Source organism: Alexandromys fortis, unplaced genomic scaffold (assembly GCF_014885135.2).
Source record: "Alexandromys fortis isolate MF-2015 unplaced genomic scaffold, M_Fortis_MF-2015_v1.1 scaffold_0, whole genome shotgun sequence".
NCBI classification, from domain to species: Eukaryota; Metazoa; Chordata; class Mammalia; order Rodentia; family Cricetidae; genus Alexandromys; species Alexandromys fortis.
The window spans coordinates 42,186,621-42,205,512 of NW_026067949.1; the positions used below are offsets into that span (position 1 = coordinate 42,186,621).

General features: G+C 40.7%; 1 protein-coding gene across 5 annotated transcripts in view; it reads right to left on the reverse strand.

Moving 5' to 3' along the window:
* Positions 1 to 15,283, reverse strand: part of Ankrd17 (ankyrin repeat domain 17) — a 134,576-nt gene extending 119,293 nt beyond the window's left edge. For all 5 annotated transcript variants that reach the window (XM_050150169.1, XM_050150168.1, XM_050150165.1 and 2 more), the window contains exon 1: positions 14,743 to 15,283. In XM_050150169.1, the coding sequence (XP_050006126.1) occupies positions 14,743 to 15,147 (405 nt within the window). In that variant the 5' untranslated portion in view covers positions 15,148 to 15,283. The remainder of the gene's footprint in view (positions 1 to 14,742) is intronic.
* Positions 15,284 to 18,892: the final 3,609 nt, after the last annotated feature.

Genomic DNA, 18,892 nt, shown 5'->3' on the forward strand with positions numbered 1-18,892 from the left:
CCTCCAAATTGTCCCTAACCTCCACCTATATGCCATGGCAAACACACAAATAAATGTAATAAAAGTTTTTAAATACCAAATATCTTAATAATAATTACATTTTCACAAAGTTCTCTAAGAGTCTAACAATAGTTCACAAACATTTCATATACAATCTGACACATAGCCCCTACTAAAATAAAGTTTAATAATGCTCTTTTGTTTAAGGCTCTGAAAGCCTCAGTTTACATGCCATACTTATCAGGCAGCAGGGACTTTCTTCCCAATCCACATCTGATAACTTATAATGCCAGGTTAGCCACAGGGTATGTATTTTTATATGATGTTTAGCAATAGTGAAGAGACAGTATCTAATTTACTGATCACCTCCACAATCTAGAAATTCAACCTCAAGATCAATCACAGGAATATTCTTAAGATGGAGGCTAGGGAACTAACAGGATGAATCAGAACAACAAAAATTAACAAGACACTCAAAGTCTTTTGAGGGCAAGGAGTAGCTAGCTCTTACACCTAAAGTAGACTAAAAAAAAAATCATTCTTATAGATCTGAAAGAAGACTCAAATGGGAAACAAAATAATTTGCTAGACTATACAATTTATTCAAAAATCCATTTTGGGGGGCAATTAGTAGAAAGGCCATAAAAGGATAGGAAGGAGGTGGTAGAGCAAAGAAGTTAAGGGGAAACAGACTTTAAAAAATAGTCTGGTTCCACCTTTTACTTGAACCTTAAGAAAGTGACTTGCACGTCTTGACTTTTTTCAACTATAGAATGGAGTGATAAGACCTACTATTATGGAATATACTTAAAGCAATTAAAACTGTTTCAAGCACTTACTAAGCACTAAATAAAATATAATTTGGGTTACTTTTAATTACTAAATATGCAGAGACATGATACTTGTGGATGAAACAGTTGATGAATTCTCCCCGAATTTATACAGATGGCTAGATTAATATATAGGACTAGAACAGGGCTTGTATTCTGGTTTTCAGTCTAGCAGATCAACATCTAACAAAGAGATAGTACCGCTTCAAAATTCTGGGTTGACATGAATAATAAAATGACAATTAAAAAAAATAGACCCAACAGGCCAACAGATGCTCAGCAGAGGTAAAGGGGCAAGTCTGATGAGCTATGGTTGATACTGGGAACCCACATAAAGATAGAAAAAACAGATCCCACCAAAAAGTCCTGGCCTCTTTACACTTACACACACACACACACACACACACTGTTTTAATAAAAGACCCATGTGCCTGGTGTAGCATTTTCACCACTAACATTAGATTGTACCATAACACTATAACACATATACAATCACAGAAATGATCCAAAGGGCAAAACATAAAAGGACAAAATTTCCAAACTGGAAAACAAAAGAATACTCCGCATCTAATAAAGGAGTTTACATACATACACACACATACACACACACACACACACACACGGGAATACTTCACATCTAATAAAAGGAGTTCTCATATATATATATACATACACATACACACAGTTTTTCACATGGAGACTCTATGATAGTAATTAAAAAGAAAGTTTCAGAAAATTTTTTTAAAACATTCTCATTTATGCAAACCAAACTTTGATTCCATAAATATGCATTTATACATCTGTATGAAAATATACATAAAAAAGCAAAAAATAAACTTAAAAACACACGAGATATAAGATTTGATTATTCTCTACTGTTAAAACTTTTAGTCAACATTTACTATGCAACTTAGTAAAAATTTAACATAATGTCCCTTTAAAGTTACAACATAAAACTGAATAGTGCCAGCAATTTCATGGTAGTTATTGGTAGAAACTACCAATTCTGTGAAGGATATTGTCTTATTCCCTCAAGTGAACAAAACATATCATAGTTCAGTGCTAAGAGTGCTTGCACATGCACACTGGCTTTATACTTGATATCTAAGTTGAGTAGAAAAAAAACTGAAATACTTTAAAATAAAAAGACTACAATACAAAACAAACTAAAAGAGACCAGAATGAGAGTTGAACATAACTAAAATATTCAGCCTGTCTATTGTGAACTAGGTTGAGTTCAGTAGGTTGAAAGAAAATCTAGATCAGTTCTCAACCTGCGGGTGTGAGCATATTCATGATGAGAGCAAAATTACAGTTATGATGTAGCAATGAAATAATTTTATGGTTGGGTTACAACAACATGATAAACTACATTAAAAGACTGCAGCATTTGGAAGGTTGAGAACTACTGATCTAAATGACCATGTTAAAAAAAAAAGTGGCTGCTGCTCTTCTTAAAAGCTCGCTCTATCTATCTATCTATCTATCTATCGATCGATCGATCGATCGATCGATTGAGGGAAGGAGGAAAGAAGTCAGGCCTGCACAGGAAGAAGAAAAATTACAACAAAAGATCACTCCATGAGCCAGACATGGTAGTACTTGCCTGTAATCAACCCTGGAAGCTGAGGCAGGAGAATTGTGACAATGAAGCCAGTCTGGGCTAATATCATGACACTGTCCCAACAAACAAACCAAAACAACAACAACAAACACGTGAGTATTTAACCCAGTGGAAGAGTACTGAACATGCACTAGGTCCTGAGTTCAATTCTCTTTAGAGTGAACCAACAAACCTAGCAAACAAACACCTGGATTACATGAAAAAAACATAAAATTAGTTTGTCAACCATAAGCTGCTCACAGATGTTACCTACTTATCAAAGAACAACATGTGACACTGATTAGTCTAAGTAACTAACTTTCCTGTATAGGCATGTTCATGTGTACATGTGCACATTGGCCTGTGTGTGCATTAATATGCAGGACAGAGGTAAACTTGACCCATATCTCTCAATTGCTTCTCCTTATTTTTTGAGGCAAGCTCTCTTATGTTCCTTGGAGCTCAGCTACCTTGGGACCCTCCCTCCAGTCTCCACATCCTCGGCATTTGGATTATAGGCACATCATACTCAGTTTTTTATGGTCCTTAAATAGTTTGGGGTCTTTGGCATACACAAATGGGGCACATATAAAGATGAACACACTGAGGAAATACAACTTGATGCTTTATTCCACTGTGCAAACATGAAAGATAACACTTCAAACAATGGAAAGGGTTAGCATGTCTAATACCTAACTCAATTCATTAACTATTTGGAAATATAAAATTGAGTCTCCCTCCATGAGCCTACATAAATGTGAAATTAAATGTAAAAAAGACAAAACATCCAAGAGATAAAAGCAACACAAATGCCCACAGCTGATAAACAAAATGTAATACATAAATACAATGGGATATTATTCAATCTTAAAAAGGAAATCTTGTCACATTCTTAAACACACACACACACACACACAAACTGACATTTTTTAACTGAAATAAGATAATCACTGTAAGATTCCACTTATTTGAGCTACATAAGTAGAAAACACCTAAGAAACAAAAGGTTAGCAGAGACAACGCAGAGTTCTTCAATGGATGGACAGTACACTTTTAACTTTGAAAGACAGCAAAGTTCTGGAGATTTGTTGCAGAACAATGTAAAATTTCCTGACACTACTGAACTGAACTGACACTGTAAAACCAGTAAGATTTTATTGCTTAAAATTTAAGAAAAAGCTAGTTATTATAAGAGGTATGAATTAGTTTCAAAAATTACTAGGCATCGTAATCAAACTCATTTCGAGCACTCTGAATATCAACTCCCAGAACCTACATGGTGGCTCACCACCATCCATAATTCCAATTCCAGAGAATTCAAGGCCTCTTCTGGCCTCCGTGGGTACAAAGAAACTGTCATACATATAAAAAATGTTTTTTTAAAGAAAACAAATATAAAAGGAATCTGTAATATGTAAATCTTTATAAAAGATATAAGGAAGAAAGTAGTTTTTCCCAGCAGACATAAATCTAAAGTGAAATGGACAATGGACAAAACATTAAGTTATAATGTTTCTGAAATCAAATCAAAAAATGTGTTCATAGTAAATAATACCAAGTATTCCACACCCTTACCTGCAGGCAAAACACCCATGCACACAAAACTGTATTTATCCTATCAAAACAGACATAAAAATATGTGTGGCAATTTGCAAAAGATAATTCTAAAGCCTACCAGGCAGGTTAGAATCCAAATTCCAGACAAACAGGATCAGTGACCGACAGCTAACTCCTAAGACATTAAAGCAGCCTAGAGTATTACACTCAATCACATGAAAACAGACACTTAAAGACTTTTTACTTAAATTCAGTAATTTCTAAAGGATGAGGAAAAGGCTCAAGTGGGGAAAACACTTGCTCTGCAAGCAGGAGGAACAGAGTTGGGCCCCCATCACCCATGTTAAAGTTAGTTGAGCGGGCATGGCAGCCCATCTGGTAATCCCAACATATGGGAAGCAGAAACAGGCAGCCGATCGATCTCTGGAAGAAGCTAGCTAGCTATACTAGCTAAATTAATAAGTCCTGGGTCAAAGTAGAAGAGATCCTACTTTAGTGCAGTGGTGAGAGCAATCAAGAAATATATCCTGAACCTACACAAACGTATGTCCATGTCACTGGCATAGACATACAGACACACACAAAATCAAGCTTCAACTAATGATTAATGCTGATGTGGACACGGGAATAAAAGACTATTTGATATTTGTGCACAGTAAACAAGTAAACACATCCCTTTTAAAAGTGTTGACAAACAGGTTTCAAAATCCACTCACATATTTACTGCTAAAGCTTAGTGGAAGGACCAATATAGGACATCTGTTTCTCGTCCTCATCAATTTAGAGGCCGAAATGAAAAGTTAGAAGAGGAGATACAGAAGGGCAAGTCTCCCTCAAAAATCTCTAGAGCTGAAGAATCTACTTTGAATCCTGAGGGTAGAATCAAGAAAAATCAAGAAGGACTGGAGATGCTCAGGGTTACGAGCACTGCTGCTCAGCCAGAGGACCTGGGTTCAGTTCTCAGCACCCGCATGGCAGCTCATGAATCCCTGCAGCTCCAGTTCCAGGGGATCCGATGCCCTCTTCTGACTTTCACAAGTCACAGGCATGCAAGCAGTGCATAGACACACATACAGGCAAAAATCCATGTGCATAAAATAATAAAATAAATTTTTTTAAATAAAAAGAAAAGTCAAGAGCCAAGAGAAGAACATCTAAGTCAAAGACCCCAATACAGTACATTCTAGCTCAGAATGACAAAGGATGAGCTAAAAATATTATGGCAAGAACAGTATTCAAGTAATGGCCTACATTTCACAAAGAGAACCCACTTGTTACATGAGAACTGAATGGGATATAGGGGGAGAAAAGATGGAAAAGAGAAAAAGAAGGAAGCAAGCTGGCCAGGTAGAACAAATTAGGAGGGTACTGTGAAATCTCATAACAGCCTAATGGGATGGCAGAAACAAACACAATTTTCTCACCCTGTCTTTTTAGCAATGGAAACCATTCCATCAGAGTCGGGTGAGAATAAACTCCCCTCTGTCACCTCCTACATGACAAACATTGCAGGTCCTGAATAAAGCATCTTTTTCAAAGATAAAACCAAGACCCAAGCTAGGCCAACAAAATTATTTCAGGAAACTAGTAGAGACATTTTCTCTTGTATTGCTAGCTAAAAGGATAACATGATCCTAGAATTTTCTACAATATTAATTATCTCCCAAGTTCACACAGCCCTTCTTGTAATAAAAAGCCAGTTCTCCCACAAGTTTTATCTGGACACATGGCCACATAGCAAGAAATAAATACTCAATTATGAAATTAAGTTCCAATTAAGACCAATAGGATATAAACGAGAAGAAATATTTACAATTCCTTGGTCCATCCTTAAAAGGAGGCTATCCATGGCCATCGTTTGATTCCCTATTTCTCACAGGATATTAATTCACCAAAGCTAGTACAAAAGCCATAGACTGGGTGGCTCAAACAGCATTCACTTTTTCTCACAGTTATGAAGGTTAGAAATCTAAAAACAGCGACCAGCAGATCTGCGTTCTCATTAGACCCCTTGCCTTGCTTACAGATGATCATCTTCTTTCATCTTCACTTGGCTTTTTTTTTTCTGTGTGCATATCTGGTATCTGTAGATAAACTTCCTTTCAGAGAAACCAGTCAGACTAGAGTAGGACCTGATTTAACCTTAATTACTCTTTTAAAGTCTTTATCATTAAACACAGACATAGCCTGAGATATACAGTTCAATCCTGGTCATCTGGGACATAGTCATTTGGGTTGGTAAGCTACATTACAACAGACTTTTTAGATCAAGTCAACACTGCAAGGTAGAGCTATCAAAATATTCTGGGCTGACGGGAATCTTCTATATCTGTACTGTTTGATATAGTAGCCAATGGCCATACATGACCACTTAGAGTTAAGTTTAAAAATTAAACAAGACTATAAATTCAGACTCTTTCATGCCACAGTAGCCAGAGTCTACAGGACTAGGCAGCACAAATTAAGGGGTGATGCAGAAGTCAGACCTACAACTCAGACCTGTGCATGCTTTCAAGGACTGTGCCTGAGTAGCAGAGAAAAGGAGAACACAAAAACACAAAACAAAAAAACCCACTTCTACCCTGTGGGAAGCACATGTCTGAGTCTTTTCACACAAATCTCTCATCTGATTCCTCAATACAGAAATCAGAAGGCATTATCCTAAACTTCTAAAATCTCTCCGAACTTGGAAACATATGTCAAGATGCTAAGCAAAGGCCTATAATATTCAGAAAGAGCACAATACATATCTATGAAATACACAGCTCTGAAAAAAAGGTGAAAACCCCAACATATTGGCGGGTGCTAGCTAAACATCAACAACAAAACCCTAAATTTAGCCACAAACAGTGGGCAAGCAAACACAGCCTTATGAAAGCAATACTAAAGAAGTCTGAAGGAAAGTCAGTCCCAGACTACGAGAGTCCCAATGGTCTGCTACTTCTCAGGCTAGAAATGGCTGCCAAACAGTAGGAAAGGCTTTCCTACCTATGATGCCAAGATTTTGGAGATAGAAATTCCTAATCCATTAACTGGAAATGAGGGTAATTTTTCTTAGTGAGCATGACCAACTCAAACGAGTTCTTAAAAGAAATCTTGTTCTTGCTACCAAAGATGGAACTCTGAACAAAAGCTGTTCTCCCTTCACGGAAATATTCCTTTCTTGGAGAGAACAGCCCCAGCTCTTGGCCATGAGTTTCCAAACTTGACCGCAAACTTCGCCTCCTAACTGCCTCTCAGATCAGCTTGCTTAGCCAGTTCTAACCATCTTGTAAGACAATTTATTCCCTTTAAGAAATCTCTGAATGCTATCGATAGGTAGCTATCGATCATTCATATTCAAATCTACCTATTCTGCTTCTCTATTAATACCCAACTGATAATCACTCAGAACAATTCTTTCCAATTTGCTCAAGTAGCCCAGAGCATAAGGGAGCAGGTCAGACAGCACAGAAGCTAGCAAGGAATCAGCACAGTTCAAAAAAATGAGCAATACAGGAGATCTTTTGCTATACTATGTACGTCATATAGCTCTGATTTAAAAATAGAAATCTCTCAAATTTCTGACACAAATTTTATCCCCAAACTATATCAGTTATAAAAAGTTGTGATCAGGGCCCAGGAGCCCAGCTCAGCTTGGCTGCCAAGAATGACAATGTGACTTTCATCCCCAGGACCCGTACAAAGAAAGTTGTACTTTGACCCCCACAAGTACACTACCCTATATATCATAAACTTGAACTACATGATACACGGGGCTACATAGCAATGATGTCCCTAGGGTTGTTATACTCTCCAATGCCTACTACATTTCAGATATGGCCAATAAAAAGCCACCCAAAAACAAAGTCGAGTGATGGAGGAGGCTCATCTGTCTATGTGTTACTCTCATTGGTTAATAAAGAAACTGCCTTGGCTTTTTGATAGATAGGGTAGGATTTAGATAGGTGGAGTAGACAGAACAGAATGCTGGGAGAAAGAAAGCATAGTTGGTCAAATGCCATGGAGCCAGCCACCAGGTCAGACATGCTGAATCTTTCCCGGTAAGCCACCACCTCGTGGTGCTACACAGATTATTAGAAATGAGTTAATCAAGATGTGAGAGTTAGCCAGTAAGAGGCTAGAGCTAATGGGCCAGGCAGTGTTTAAAAGAATACAATTTGTGTGTCGTTATTTCCGGGGCTAAGCTGCCATGTGGGAACCGGGCGGGACAAAAAGCAGGCCTGCCCACTTGCCTCCTCACTACAGTCGAGGACATAGACAACAGTCAAAAAACATTCCTCCCAAAGGGAAAAATTAGGCAAACTAAAAAATTTGCAGTTGCCAGCATACAGCTCTCACAACTGCTGCCCCAGAAGGAATTCATTATTAATCTAGCCAATGACTGCTGTTTGCTTCCTTTCTCTTCCTCTCTAAAGGAACTTTGATCACAGTTACCCCATTCCTATTCTTACTGGACAATGGGTTAAGGCAATAGAGACTTCTCTTTTTGCCTGCAGAGTACTGAACTAGTAACATCTATTTGGAGCTGTATAGAGTAGCTGAGTGGAATTTTGACTTGGTTTACCTGGATGTGGGAAGAAGGGTGTGTACAAATAGTGGATGGCCAGAAGTCCGAGCTCAATTGTCAAGAACAGAAGTTTAGACTGGAGATGTAAACTTTATAGTGACTGGCATATAGATAGTACAAAAATCACCTAAAGCTCAGACTCAAAACAATAAAAAAAAAAATAGCAATAAATAATCAAAGGATGTGCACTGATGTGGATGGGAGAAGCAAGATCAACTAAAGACAGCTAGTTAACACAGGAACAGGACAAAAAGAAACAAGGAAAGGCTAGAGCTCTTTTAAGAAGTAGGACTGGTCAACTGCTATGTAAAGAGTAGGAAAGAAATTAACACAATTAATTAAACCCTACATCCAAAAGGAGTATCTAGTTCCCTCTAAAAAGCAAAATACATAGTATCAAAAGAAAAATTCTAAGAATTGTTTACATATGGGGTCAAGGAAGGTCTCTTGTGTGGAGTGTCTTATGAGTGATAAAATAATAATACAATTTACTAACCAAAAATACTTTCCCATATTGTGAAAATATAAATTATGTGAAACAATATAAAGAATATCCACAAATATAAATAGCACACACATATTATTAAGAAAAAAAGAAGTACAATATGTAAGAGATGAAAGAAATTCTCAAAAGCAATCCAAACAAAAACAAAACTTTACTCAATGTTGACAATTATAAAAATAAATTTTGATGTTTTTAATATATTATTAAAGCATATAAAGAAAATCACATCTGGTGTATTCTCATACAGTTCTGCTAACAATAAAGCTTGGGGCAATTAAACTAAGAATTATAATCCAACTAAAATACCTTGTATGGGTCCAATATAAAAAGCTACAAATAAATTATTTTAAGATATGAAGTTCCAAACATTTTCCAAAGTAGACAAAAAGGATTTATGTAATATTCATACTTGAAATTTGGCTACCTGAAAATCTAACAAGACTAAAATTTACACAATACACACTACCTTACAGTACAAGACATAAAGAACAAAGCCAGGCTTCTGCCTTCAGACCTGACAGTCCTACACTCTAAACTACTCCACCACTTCTCTGATATCACTTCCTTCTCAGAGACAGTTTGTGAAAGTCAGATCCAAAAAAGGTGTACAGAGCTATGATGGGCTATGGAAGAAAATAAAGAAAAACTGGGGTTAAAGAAAAAAACTAAAATAAATAAACTTCATAATTTCAGGCTACTTACTCTATCCAGACTCTAAGTCAACAACCCCTATTTTAAAGAAAATCTATTGCTTTTAGAATAAATGAATGATAAACAAATGAACCTATTTTAAATCAGACAAATCCAGGTTAAATCCTGCTCTGACACTTAAATCTATTTTAAACTAGTATCTCTGCCTGCAAAATGAAAGTCCCAACATTCAAAAAACACTGGGGTGCTAATACCATCATAAAAGGTCAAAACTACTTGAGGGAGTCAGTTTTCTCCTCTTCCACCATGTGAGCTTCTGGGGTCAAACTCAAGTCAGGCTCGAGAGCAAACATCTTTACCCTCTGAGCCATCTCACGGGCCTACCACCACATCTTCATGCTTCTGAAACTAGCACTACTTAAACAAAATATATAATTAACCATATATTATATATAAAATTTAATGTCACTTACATTTTATCTGTTTAGTCCTTGATACATTTTTAATTTACATGTCTTAAAATACTTTTGTTTACCACAGCTTATTCAATGCTGACTATTGAGCATACAGTAAGAACGCGTTTTCTGAATAATGAAATAAATATGGTGATACCTACTTCATAGAGTCATGGTGAATGCAAAAACGAGAAAACATGAAAACTTTATTAACTCCTTTCACTTTATTAACAATGCTATAAAGTAGGGTCTATTATCACCATTTACATATAGGAAAATGAGCTAGAGAGGTTAAATAACTGGACCAAGACCACAGAACCAGTACGTGATAGATCAAAGAACTGACTACACACAGTCCATGCTCATACTCATTAGCTAAGTCTTCACACACAGTGGGCACTCAAGTACTAGTTTTTACTATGCTGTTAGAATATAAATGTAAGCAGGAGGTTTAAAGCATCTATCAGACATTCAACAGCCAATGACAATTAGTTTAAGTTGTTTTCTATGTAACACCCAGGCAAGTTTCATAAGTCAAAAGAGTAATTAAGAAATTGAGAGATGTTGCTGGGCATAATGGCATAAGCCTTTAATTCCAGCACTTGAGAGACAGAGGAAGGTGGATCTTGGTGAGTTCAAGGCCAGCTTGGTTCACAGGGTAAGTTCTAAGGTAGCCAGAGTACTTAGTGAGACCATTGTCTTTTAAAAAGAAAGAGTGGGGGCTGGAGAGATGGCTCAGTGGTTAAGAGCACTGTCTGCTCTTCCAGAGGTCTGTGTTCAATTCCCAGCAACCACATGGTGGCTCCAAACCATCTGTAAAGAGATCTGGCGCCCTCCTCTGGTGTGTGGGTATAAATGGAGGCAGAAAGTTGTATACATAATAAATAAATCTTTAAAAAAAAAAAAAAGAAAGAAAGAAAGGGGGCAGGAGGGAGGGGGAAGGAGAGAAAGAGAGAGCAAGAAAGAAAAAGAGAGAAAATGAAAGATGTTAAAATCCAAACATCAGCTATTCACAGGCTGTGGTTACAAGAAAGGAAGGAACTCACGGTTTCCTAAAAGAACTCTGGATTCTCCCTAGAACTGGTACTAATTAACTGAACATTTCCATATGTTGTTCCTTTTTTCTGTTCTTAATCAAGTCCTCTTTAAACAGAAGGTAAGACAATAATATTTCAAAGATTATTTTACAAATAATAAATAATGCTGCATCAGTTGAAACAGAACTAGGAAACAGTACAGGCAAGTTTCTTTTAACTAATCTGAACCTTCATGCATTTACAAGAGAGGACCCTAACATTTTCAAATAAAAAAAAAAGTTTCAAGAGTTTAACTTGAATTTTTTTCCCTTCTCCCTCCTTCTCAACTCTACCTTTTCCCCCAACTGAAAGTCTATTAGCCTTGCAAATCCTTTCAACACTGTCAGTACTTATTCACTTGGCCCCACTGTCTAAATTCCTTAAGTCATATAGGTGGAATTCTGATCAACTTCTACTATCTTCTATTTTATACCACCTCTTCAACTTAAACACTGCTCTTCCACTTAAAAGTCCTGTCTTTAATATCTCCTCCTTTTCAATTCTGCTTTAGAAAAAGCTGTCTTTCACTCGTATCCAAAAGTATGTTCAAGAGAATACAATGTTATTTCTGAAATGAAGCATAGTCTTGCAATTTCATCTTTTTCTTGTAGTATTTAATTTAGTCCTCTAATTTCAAAAGAAGCACAACGTGGTTTTTATGTTAAGAAATGTATTTTGTTCTTTACTAGTCAGGAGGCCATTGAAAGCTTAGAAAAATGACATTTTCAACTTAGAGCTAAGGCCTTGTGTCAAACAGAAGGGAAGAGATAGAGAAAGTTCTCAATCTTGTACGTTCTTTCCAGGTCCAGCTGAGGCTATGCCATCCTGTTCTAAAACACTTTGGGGGGGACCTACGCAACCAGGTACTTAAAGCTGTTATTTAAATCCATTTTCCTTTTCTTCCATTTTTTTTTTCCTTTCAACTGGCGTACAACATCTAGCTAACACTTCTTCAAAACCACCAATGTATTGTTGTCATGTTAAATCATCGTTCACATTCATCATGTTTTCAAGTTAAACATGCAAAAGTATAAGCTCTCATAGTCCCTTCTAATCTGATTTTCTTTCTTACTGATGAATTAGTTCAAGAACCATGTTGTCTGCATTTTTAAACTGTGTAGGCTAAAACAATGAATTTGGAGAAAAGAAAAAAAAAACATATTTCCAAGGTCCTGCAAATTAAACTTCTGATGACATGCCGGGACAATGAAAGTGGAAAGCAAGCGTACACCATAAGTCACCCATCTGACTTATGGTGTACAGCGCCCTAAGGCTTGCCTCCTCACGCTGATCAAAGAACGAGGCAAGTGCAGAGAGAAAAACTGCTCCTTTCTGTCTTGCCTAGTCACCATGTGCTGTATACATTTCTTAATGGCTCAACTTTTCTTACACATACTTCACTCAACAAATGACAAACCTATTGCTTATGCAGATGGCATTGCAAAACACATTAAGAATCAACACTATCTTAGTTGGTCAAAGTTAATATAAGTAATACTTATTTTCAGATTAAAAAAAAACCCCAACCTACATTTAAAACTTAAGGAGTGATTAGGTCATGTTGCAGTAGATAAAACTACTGCATTGTAGGTATGTAGAATTTGCAGCAGAAAATTCCCTTAAGTATTACATTAAGCATATGACCTTGTTCCAAACCAGTTAAGTTAGAAAACTTAAAATCTTCATACTGGTATTTTGCTCACAGCTGCTAAACCTGAAATTCAGCACCAGATTTTGAAACAGATCAGAATGGAGACACAAGGAAATAAATCACTTTCAAAGTACTGTTCTACGTCTGTAAAAACGTTGATTCCTACTTTTGCAACTACCAGACACAACCAGTTTCCTTTTTGCCTTGCTCTCCTTGTTTTTTAAATAAAAAGGCTGAGCTGAAGTATGAGAAAATGCTTCCCAAGTCGGAGGTTTATAAAACTGGTTACTTCTAAGCATCAAAACGGAAAAGGATTCCATCAAAGCTTTGTCATTCTTTCAATAGTAAAGTTTTGTTTTCTTTTGTGTTGTTGCTTGTCTCCAATACTTCTAATGAAGCCTGGGCAACATACTGTCGGAAAACATCCAATTAAACAAACTACCCACAATAGGCCAAACAGAAATGACACAGGGGAAAAGCCTGGACATAGGTATCCCTACTCTTAGAAGTCTAAGCTAAGGAAAAAATATGTTTGGTCTTATTGCTAACAGGTGAATCCCATTCCCTTTCTAAGATGTTTTTCTATTTAAATAGAACCTGGATGGGGAAAGGGGGAAAAATGGCCTCAAGACAGGCTCTTGCCAGGCTCTATGTCTGGGGAAGGAAACCAGCAGCAGGCTGAAGTTCTTTCTGGTTAATTACATTAGCCTTTTCTTAGTACTTAATTTTAATCAACTTTTACAGCTGCTTTCCTCTGCTGCCTTAAGTTCCTCCTTCCTCCACATTAAGATGTTCAAAGCTTCCATTTAAGAGCACTGACAAGAGGGTTACTTTCGGAGTTAATAACTGGGAAGTCTTAGTTGGCTATCAGTATGGTTCACTAAGCTTTTGGGTTAAAAGGCCTTCTTTGAGGAACAAGATCCCACAACGCCGCCTGTCTGTAGGCCCAGGAACAACTACAAACAGTTATGAAACCAGATCACTAGGACAAATCCCAGGGCCTTCCTATCCCAACCACTACAACCAAGCCTAGGTGCAAAGCAGTCGTTTCTTCCTCGTGTATCTGAAAAGAAAAAAAAAAGGTGGGAACTTGTCTGATTATTTCCTACTAAGGGAGAACCTGATGATGTATTACGTATGCACGTAGTGCATCAGACAGAATTTTTTTTATGTACTAAGCCATTTGTAAATGCATACGGATATAAGATCGGTTCATCCAAAACCTTTCATAAATCGAGTATAATTACTTCAGCAGCCGCAACAGTTAAAAAAAAAAAAGCCCTGCAGCAAAACAGTGTGGAAAAGTACAGCTTCTCACGTGTCTCTCCCAGACACAAATACTTAGCGCCGAGTCCATTACAACCTTACCAGCAACCCTCCAGAACTACTCCTCCACCTTACGCTGACAGAAAACTACCAACCTCGCTGGCGTCCCCCAAGAGACTCTCCTACCTATTATCTTACCCCTCCCGCTTTGGCTCCGCCCCCGCCCCGGGAATGAGGTGGCCTTACTGGCCCCGGAGAGACCACCCTCCTGCTCCAACGTGCAACCCGGGAATCGAACCAATCCCTCCTCCCACCCTCGACCGTGAGAAGCATCCTAGGATCACAAGCTCTTCCCCAACTCCTTGCACTCTGTGGTCCTCCCACCCCCACGTGTCAGCTACCCTCCCCCACATTCCCACACCTCACGACTCAGGCCGAGCAAAGAAAGGGGGCAGTCGACAGCCCGGTCCCCAAGACAGATCCTCCACCCGGAGGACTCGGTCCCACCGCCAGTCCCCTCCCACCCTCGGCCCTCCAGGGCCCCTTCCTCCCTCCTCGAGGTGAAACCAGGCCCTTGCCTCAGAAACCTCCTCTTCCTCGTCGTCGTCGTCCTCCTCTTCCTCGCTGTTGTTGCTGCTGGTGCCGCCGCCGCCTCCTCCGCCGCCGCCGCCGCTGTTGTCGCTGTCGCTGCTGCTCTCGCTGCTGCTGGGGGGTCGGCAAGTCCGGGTCCGCTTGGCCTTGTGGTGCTGCTGCTGCGGTGGCTTCTTCTTCAGGAGCAGGTCGCAGACGCGCACCATCCCACGAGGAGACGAGGCCGAGCGAGCCCCGCCGCCGCCGCCACCGCCGCCGACCTCCGCCGCCGCTGCTGCTGCTGCTGCTGCTGCCGCCGCCACCGCCACCGCCGCGGGGGGGGCCGCCACTGCCGCCGCCGCCGGGGGGCTCCCTTCTCCCTCAGCCGCCGCCGGAACCGTCGCCTTCTCCATCCCCGCGGGAAGAGGGGGGGGGCGCGGACGGGGGAGGGGCGTGGGGGCTCCGCTCTACCGCGACTTCGGCCGCGCCGGGGCCGACACAGCGTTCCGGGCCGCCGCCGCCACCGCCTCGGTCACCTCTACTGCCGCCGCCGCCGCCGCTCCGCCAGCTCTCACCTCGTCTCGCGATACTAAGGGCGGGGAGCTTGACGATGGGAGGGAGGGAAGGAGCGAGCGGGAGGGCGAAAGGGGGGGGGGGCGGCGATGCGAGGCGGAGCGCGAACGCCGTGCCCGGGAAAGCCGAGCGGGGCGTCTTGGAGGAGCCGCCGCCGGGGAAGGGCGCCTGGTGTAGCTTCCGCCGGGGAGACGGGGCCTGAAGCGGGGACAGCAGGCAGGGGGCCACGGGCGGACGAGCGAGTGCCGGGATGGCTCGTCTTCTCGCTACTTCCCCCACACACAGCCTTGCAGCCCTCCCTCCTTCCTTCCTGGCTTTTGATTAGAACGCAGCCGCAGGCGGAAGCGCGAGTGACGCCATCAGCCCGCGTCCCGGCGGTCCGCGCGCGCACCGCCGCCTGCCCGTCCGTCCAAAGTGCGGGTAGGACGGGCGTGCAGCCGGGGGACACCCCCACCCCCCTAGACGAGCGTGCGGGGTTCAGGGAAGCCGAGGTAGCGGCATGGAGAGCAGTGGGCACGGGTGTAGTGAAAGGCGAGCGCGGAAGCTCGGGGCAGCTGTGCTAGTGGGAGGCCTGGCTTCCAGATCCGGGAGGTGGGGCCTCGCCCCGGACCTTCTGGACAGACTTTCCTGCCTGGCCATTTTCTCCACCGCCAGATCCAGAGGGCTTTGGATCATCAGAGATGACTTCGTGTAAGGAGAGAGACTCCTGTCGGGCCCTAAACAAATTCAGCTTCCCCTCAGCCATACCTTGCAGCGGTCATGTCCTCACTTTAATACCTCGCCAGAGTTTAATCTCGGGTCATAGACTTCCTGAATCTGACTTTGACATGTTTGTAATATGAATTTAGTGGAGTCTAAGACCATGCAGTTCAGAAGTGGTGGATATGGGAGCTTCGGAGCTGTGTCATTCTATGCATCTCGGTCTGAATTCTGAGTTCATTTTAAGTGCCTGGAAAACTTGGAGACCGTTTGAAATGTAGCTTTCCTCTTGAAACAAAACCTCCAGTGTAACCCAGGCTAGCCTTGAACTGGCGATCTTCCTCACTCCGCGTCCCAGCTGCTGAGATTGTATAGGTCTGCACACCCACCATGTCGTGTTTATGTAGTTTATTGAACTCAGAATTAGCCATTTCTGGTCTAGTACGAGTAGTGGCATAAGGAACAGGAAGCAAACATCAAAGACATGTGTACTGGCACGAGAAAAACTGCCTCAACTGTCAGAGTTGCCATTTTAAGATTGCTAAGTTTAGCTGAATGCCTGATTTTTTTTTTCCCATTTTCTTCTTTTTAGCACTGGCGTACCATATGAAATGTGGGCAGTTGCCAGTACTCTGCAGAGTACCACAGAAGAATTGGTGATGACTAAATCAATTCATTCAAGCAAAAACTCTACATGTGCCCACTATGTGCGTAATCTATGAGATCGAAGTCTGTCTCCAGGGGCTGCGCTTGTATAGTGTGCGCTATGGAGCCATACATGCAACATGCTAACCATTTGCCTGTTACTTTCCCCTGTGTTTGTTGCATTCTGGTGGAGAAGAAAAGGAGAAAACTATTATGTATCTTACAGCCTTAGATTTCAGCGGAATCCTCTACATTTTACAGTCTCTTCAGCACCTTTGTCTCACTTTCCACTTGCGTACCCTTTGCAGTCTTTAAATCACAGCCCCGTTTCATTTTATGAGTGACTTCACATTTCACAAGAGACTAAGGCCACTGACTGCGAATTCCTTCAATTTTCCAAATGCTAGAAACATGATGGTCTTTTGTCGGTATTGAGAGAATAGCAAAACTCGCCCTTCTGTGAGATCAACTCTCCAGCTATAGTCTAGTTCCAGTCTCTCTCGTTGGTCTGGGGTTTTTGTTTGTTTGTTTTATGTTTTTCTGATTTCAGTCCTTCACAAACTAGCTTGTTTTCGTAACTTTTACTCAGTTTCATTCTTTCACGGTCATTTAAAAAAAATAATTAGATCTGGTGTCTTTTGCTATCAAAATTTGCTCATCAACTCCTGATGGTCTTCTATATCTGTCCTGCTATCGAACGCTCTCTAATGTGATTTTATTATTTGGGGAAAAAAATTTGCTTTATGGTTTAGGAACGGGATGATGACCTTGTTGGGACTTGTCAGATAAGGCAAACTATTAGAACAGTCAAATCCCTTCGCATGGCTTTTATCTATTTTTAAATAGTTTTTGTACTTAATTTTTTTTTATATTTTCTCCCTTTGTTGGCTTTGTAGGCAATACTGACTACCATTATTAATTTCTCCTTGGGCACACAGAATAAACCAAATCTCATGTTTTCTCATGTGCTTTTATCCAAGTGACTTGAGTTCTAGAAAAAGTATGAACGGCAACAATTTGCTCCTTTCCAGGCTTACAGGAGCCCACTGAGCTTTTACGTTCCACTGTCTTGATACCAGTGAGCATGTAACCTTGAAACCATATGTTGCTGAGCTTGGAATCTGAAGAGAGAGTTTGAGTAGCTCAAGCACTATTGTAACAGAAGGCCACCCCAGCAAGAGACACCCTTTTCTGTACTTCTTACAGGAAAGAAAATTGAGGTTTGAGAATTTTTATGTAATAGGAGCTAAACAGCACAATGCGGAAAATCTTCATCAGGAGGCGAATACTGCTAGGAAAACACTATGTCACATAGGTATCAGGTTGGTCGGTGACAAGTTAGCAGTGTGTTACAGTGCCGTGTCTGCTCTTCATCCGCCACACTAAGAACTGTTTCTGCTCTGGCCTTTGCCTCCAAAACTTTCAAGCTAAACTTAGAGGTAGTGCAGCGGAGCTGTCTCCTCACCCTGATATGTCAGTAGGGAGTTCCACACTAGAGCTGGCTCCTCACCCTGATATGTCAGTAGGGAGTTCCACGCTAGAGCTGGCTCCTCACCCTGATATGTCAGTGGGGAGTTCCACACTAGAGCTTACTGTCCCGTGTTATCAGCGCCGTGTGCATCTTCATCGAGAGAGGCAGGAAATAATCAGGGCCAGGCTCTTCCAGGGTTTCAGTGATTTTTTTTTCCCCTATTTCCAACTCTCCACCCTTTCACTTCCAGATACAAGAGATGATGTCCATTTCCAACCCAGAGCTTATTAACTTAGCCAGGTGTGCTGCTGGCTACATGCAATACATGTAGGACACACAAGGCATCAGATTAATAAATTGTCTCTGCTTTTGGCTTCTAAACCACATTCACCAAAAACTCAGATGATTGTCGCAGCTGCCAACTAAAATTTCATCAGGATTGTGCTAACTGAAGCACCGTGTCTTCCAAAGTCCTGTGATTGTTTAGTTCTAACATACTTTGTGGACAAACTGCTTCTCAGAGAGAAAGCAAGACCACTAACATAAGGACTGTGAACCTGACCTGCTGGTTTCTATGTGCCCTCATGCCAAACTTAGGGTTCACCAAGAAAACCCAAACCATGCAACCCCCAGTGCTTAAGAAAGATGCAGTAACTGAATGAAACTTTGGTCTGTCTTCCATTTGAGAAGACAGTATTTCAGTTGTCTGTGGGATAAATCCCTTGTCTTGGACTGTGGAATTTTTAAAATGTAAAAAGAGCATCCAAAGA